This window comes from Suricata suricatta, chromosome 15 (genome assembly GCF_006229205.1).
Source record: "Suricata suricatta isolate VVHF042 chromosome 15, meerkat_22Aug2017_6uvM2_HiC, whole genome shotgun sequence".
NCBI classification, from domain to species: Eukaryota; Metazoa; Chordata; class Mammalia; order Carnivora; family Herpestidae; genus Suricata; species Suricata suricatta.
Window position 1 is genome coordinate 43,686,941 of NC_043714.1, and position 6,000 is coordinate 43,692,940.

At 39.8% G+C, this 6,000-nt stretch overlaps 1 protein-coding gene across 3 annotated transcripts in view; it reads right to left on the bottom strand.

Moving 5' to 3' along the window:
- The window catches only part of ANKRD46 (ankyrin repeat domain 46), a 71,025-nt gene that overhangs the window by 22,194 nt on the left and 42,831 nt on the right, over positions 1–6,000 (bottom strand). For 2 of the 3 annotated variants that reach the window (XM_029923394.1, XM_029923393.1), the window contains one exon: positions 2,037–4,054. The exons of the other annotated variant lie outside the window; for it this stretch is intronic. In XM_029923394.1, the coding sequence (XP_029779254.1) occupies positions 3,838–4,054 (217 nt within the window). In that variant the 3' untranslated portion in view covers positions 2,037–3,837. Of the gene's footprint in view, positions 1–2,036; positions 4,055–6,000 lie in introns of those variants that run through there. 3 annotated transcript variants of the gene reach the window in all.

Here is a 6,000-nt window from a genome sequence, read left to right on the forward strand (position 1 = left end):
TGCCAGCTGTACCTCCGAGCACTTCTAAAACCTCTGCTCCAAGCCAATCACATAAACTCTACCACTCCCGCCCTCACCAATCACTGGTTCATCAGTCCAGGCTTAATCATCCAATGCATGGTCTTGGTTGGTTTGAAAAAAGGGAACATGATGTCATGTCAGCCAATGATATGCAGAGAAAGTCTGCTGAGAGCCTTGCAGGAGAACTTTCCTAGGAGAAAATCACAGGAAAGACAGTCTCTTTCTTCTTCTCTACATGGTTACAGATGGATGTGAAGCCTGAAAATTCTAAACTTCTCTCAAAACCAGCAAGAAGGTAAAGTTAACAAGCAGGAGGGCAGAGCCAGAGGCATGGGAGAACTTGAGAAAATCTGGATTGTCACCCTTGGGGTCTACTCTACCTCTAGACTTCCAGTTCCAAAATATCCTATGGTTTAAACTACTTTCTTTTTTTAGAGTTTATTTACTTATTTTCAGAGGGGGGAGGGGCAGACAGAGAGGAAGAGAGAGAGAGAGAGAGAGAGAGAGAGAGAGAGAGAGAGAATCCCAAGTAGGCTCCACCCTGCCAGGTTGGAGACTGACTTGAGCCTCAAACTCATGAACCAGGAGATCATGACGATCATGACTGGAGCCAAAATCAAGAATTGGACACTTAACCGACTGAGCTACCCCGGTGCCCCTAAACCACTTTCAGTTTGGATTTTGATTTCCTGCAGCTGAAAGCACTTTGATACATACACAAACAGTTTCACAGTGCAGAGGCCTAACTGAAAAAAGAAAAAAAGACTCAAAATAACTATAATAACAAGTGAATATTGTTCGGGGACTTCTATATCAAGTATATACCAATTGTGCTTTTTATTTTACCTGTAGTAAATGAGCCAGCATGCTCACATGAAAAGGAGCCACACTGATCGAGAGAGATGGTGCAGTTCGACCATCAAGTGGCAGGCATACTGTAGAAGAATGACTAACATAGTTCACACATGGAGCCTGTTAAAGAGAACATGTGAAATGTAAACAGCTATTTGATCTGAAAAGAAAAAAATACAGCTACAGGTGAAAGAGTAATGGTGTATTTGTGTACAAAGAGTTCTGCCCAGCACAGAATGTATTGTGGACAGACAGGGTAGTAAAACGGACTAAGCCCCTGCTCTCATGAAGCTTGTAATTACAAATGAAAGAAAGAAAAAAGCATGTGACTGAGTATGGTAATTGACAAGAAATCACAGCAGAGAAGGTTCATGAGGGAAGGTTTTCTGAACATGCCAGATCAGAACTTTGATTGTAAAGGTTGATAGTACGGAAAGGATGTGGGAAATGGTGGGTTACCAGATGAGAAATTAAGTATTTAGGAACGTAGGTGGAACATTCAGTAACGTACTGTGATGGCAGCAGGTGAGGTTCTAGATGACTCTACTGCCAGGCTCAAGACACAGTAGGGCAGAAGGAAAAAACAAACTTATAATCAGAGATAGAGCTTTAACTTGGAATGCCTGTTCCTCTGTGTCCATCTGTCTGACTCTGGGCAAGTAACAACCCTCCCTGTGGGTCGTGGGAAAATGTAGCTTGGGTTGGGGGCTCAGAGAGGACATGAGACGAGGCATGTTAAATAACACATGTGATAGAAAGGTGCTTGATCATGATAGTTATCACTAAAAAATTTTTTTTAATGTCCTTCATTTATTTTGAGAGACAGAGGGTGTGAGCAGGGGAGAGGCACACAGAGAGAGGGCGGGAATCCCAAGCAGGCTTTGCGCTGCCAGTGCAGACCCTGATGCGGGGCTCAAACTGAGATAATAAGAGTAGGATGCTCGATCGGCTGAGCCACCCAGGCACCCTAGTTATTATCATTTTTAAACCCACAAGCAATTCACCCAAATTAGTTTCAGAGCATTTATAAGGCAAACATATGTGAAACTCAATATACCTATTACATCAGGTTTGAAAAAAACCTTTTTTTTTTTTTAAACAGGCAATTGCAACCTAATAGAGCCCTAAATTAAAAGAAGACAATGACATACCAGGAAAACAGGTTGTGATTAAGAGACTAGAAATGCATTTATTGGTAGTATTAATGAATGCTGAATGCAGAGATTAAAAATACAAAGAAATCAGCACTTAAAATCTTTTAAAAAATGCAGTATCTTTACATATATGTCAACCAATTCTGCATACCTATTTATATTAACAAACAAACATAAAGCAAATTCCAAAGCTTTCATTCTGAATATACTCTGATTTTGAGTTCTAGTGTTCTCCATTCTAAAGTCAGAGGGGTTTTTTTTTTGCTGTTTTTACCAAGTATCTGTTTTGTTTCTACCCTAAAAACAAGACTCTGTGAGCTGATCCTGAAGCAGTCCATTAAATCAGGAATTTTTAAACAGCTCTTTAAGAGAGGATAAAGCCACGTGAAAGAAAATGCCTCAATCCTACATATATAAAACACAAGAGAATATATCAAGAAGCAACAAGAATCACAGAAATACCAATCCTACTCTAAACTATAATTTCTACTTCTAGCAACAATTCAATTAGCAGGAGCTTAGATGCCTTTGTTCTAAAAAATAAAACCATTAGTTCATTCACTACAATTTTCTGACTATACTCAATGAATAATTAGTAACTCTTCATATGCTTTTTAAAAACTCAAGAAAATATTTATACAGAACAGGATCATTAACAAAAGAGGCCTTCAGACATACTGCTGAAAGCTGCAATATAGTTTGGGGACCAGATTTCAATTTAGGTAATATTACCGTTCATAAAGAGTTTACGGGTGGCACCCGGTACAACAGTGCTCACCAAGTGTCAACTTAGAAACGCTCCGCCCGTTCCCGCATCAGAGAGTTACTGGCATGGATGGGACTGGTACGGCAATTCTCACAGGGCCTCCCAACAGGATTGCGTGTAAAATGAAAAGGGTATGAACTGTGATACAGCTGTGGCAACACAGCTAGCTTGCAGAGCTGAATTTTCCACAATAATAACACTACAGAATTACAGTGGTGGTGACACGTGTCAGAGTTCTCTTTCCCTGCTAACTGTTAAGTAGGAGAAGAGTTTTCCTACTGATGAATAGATATTTGAAGTAAACATTAGGGGAAACTGGAAAGTGAACAAAACGAACGCAAGTTCTTTTTCACAGATATTAACAACAAACAAAATAGTTTACAAAAAAGAAAACCAAAGTTACCGTATAAACAAATAAATATAAGATCAAATCAGTCGTTTTTGAAGAAAATATAGCTCATTTCCAAAAGTTACGTTTGGTTTGTAACTAGACTCAAAAATATTAGAATAACCCAAACAGATTCCTGCAATACTGATTTGCTATGTGAAAAAAGCATTTCAAGTTTTAAGCTTAATCTTTCATTCTCTCCCCTATTCCCAGAAAATGAAAAGGAAAAGAAAAAAGGGGGCTCTTGCAAAAATAAACAAAACTAAACCCAACCAGCTAACAAAAAGCAATCGTGTAAGAAAACCCTTTTTGTTTTGAACACCTCACTTTAGTTGGTCCCATATTAGGGGAAGGTTTCCGTAGCAAGGACTCCCTAGTCTCTTTGTCTTTTGCTCTTCAGTCACCTCCACGTTTTATCAAACAAGGCTATGTGAAGGCTTTCCTTACAAGTCGGGCTGAGTCAGAGGTAGCTTTAGGATGAAGTATACTTGACTACGGTATGTGGTTAGTTCAAATGAACATGTTCAAAAAAGGCTTACAATACCGAAAAATGCACAACGAAAAGAATGTACAGCCCTCACTGCCTTGCACTTAGAGAAAACCTATGAGAATCTTAGGACACTCATGGGGCACTGGCCTCATCCCCATGAGCTCCTTTAATGTACCAGTTCAGGCTGGTTCTCCACGAAGGGGAGCACCCCGCTCACATAGTAGGCGATGCCCAGAGACAGCAAAGCAATGACAAAGATCAAGAGCAACACCCTCCAGAAGCCCAGATCCTCAACAAACTCCTGCCATGTGGTTCGGAAGCTGGACAGGACTCCTTCCCCTTGCTGCAGGTTGGGGTTGAGGAGAGAATGGCTTTCCATGGCACTGTGAAGGGAGCAAAGAAAAAGGAAAGGGGCATGAACAACACATTCCACCCATTTCAGAGACATACAACAGTAACCACGCTACTTAGAAAAGACAGGACACAACACTTATAAGGAGAACACTGACATATACCTACTCTCACATTCACGTACTTACGTACATATCTGCATGTATCTGGACAGTCTACCTTTGACTGTAAATTAAGCTGCAATGACTATGTTTCTTAGTATCCAGCAGAGTCAGAATTAAAAATCCTTTTCTAATGAAAAGGTCCTAAGCAGAACTCTATTTTTTTTAATGTTTATTTTATTTTTTGAGAGAGAAAGGTGGGGAGGGGCAGAGAAAGAGAGAGAGAAAGACAGAGAATCTCAAGCAAGCTCTATGCTGTCAGCGGGAAGCCCAATGTGGGGCTTGAACTCACAAAACCATGAGATTACGACCTGAGCCATAATCAAGAGATGCTTAACCGACTGAGCCACCTGGGTGCCCCCAAGCAGAAGTCTTGAGGTAGGTAAAATGAGCTGTTTCAAACTCATGGTATCTACATAACCAAATTTTGGTTACTTTAAATGTAGAAGATTTCAAAAGAAAGATTCATAACTTGAGAATTTATGTTAATGAAAATAAGCAAAGATGGGTAAATCTAAAACAGCATTTTATATACAGTGTGTGAATCTTAAAGAGTTAAAAGGAAATTTTCATTAATGTAGTTCAATTAGCTGACCAATGGAGAAATTTCTTCTTTTAACTGTAATCCTCTAAAAAGACACTTAGTTCAGTCTGTTGTACATTTGAACAGGCCTAGTCATTAGGAATTCTTCTTAACAGCTTCCTCCTGCTGGTTGTAGTTCTATCTGGTACAGTAATACAAAATAAGTTTGTTTCACTTCTGCCTAAAGGCAGAATCTCCTTGAAAATACAGAAGTACAAGTGCAATAAAAACAGTGACTCTTAGGGCGCCTTAGTGGTTCAGCTGGTTGAGCGTCTGACTCTTGCTTTCAGCTCAGGTCATGATCTCAGGGTCTGGGAGACAGAACCCCATGTGAAGCTCTGCACTGACTGTGTGGAGCCTGCTTGGGATTCTCTCCCGCGCCCCCCCGCCCCGCTCCTCCCTGGGCATGCGCACATGCTCTCTCTCTCTCTCTCTCTCTCTCTCAAAATAAATAAATTCTGAAAAAACTAAACCAAGAAACATGGATTCTTGATTCTGGTTTTCAGAAGTCTATCAATGAGAAATATGACTCCTGTAAGTAGAAAACAGGATCTCTGACTTTGGTATTTGGAAGGCCACACTGTGATGAATTCTAAACTCTAGGGGATTAGTGCCCACAACTATGTCACAACACACAGGCCCAATAACAGGGTATCATTTAGATTAAAGCCACAATGACCATAATCATACGTACCAACTATCTATTGCTTATAAAAGGACATTTACTACCCGTCCTCAACCCCTTCTCTTCATATTCTTCCAACTATCTGGGTATAGAACAATGGAAACAGTTTGGCTCATCATGCAAAAACTGGCATTCTTCTCTAACTTACAATTTTACTTTACTTCTTGACACTTAATCAGAGGTCCTTCAGTATTTTCTACTATTAGAGGTCTCTAGAATCACAAGAAGCTGACTTCCCAATTGGCCAGTCTGCCTGACATCCAAGCCTTTCTTCTTTATATATTAAAATATTTTTATTTTCTAAATAAGAAAAGACATTTTCAGTGGGAGTCTACAACAATACATATGGCCATTTGTAGGAAAGTGGATGGACCTCGAGAGTGTCATGCTAAGTGAAATAAGTCAGGCAGAGAAGGACAGAAACCATATGTTTGCACTCATAGGTCTAACAGGAAATTTTCAGATTGATCTAGCTTCAAGAAAAGCAAGCAGTTAGTAGTGCTTAAGAAAAATTGATTCAGTATCTAATGGATAATTGATACCTGTCAT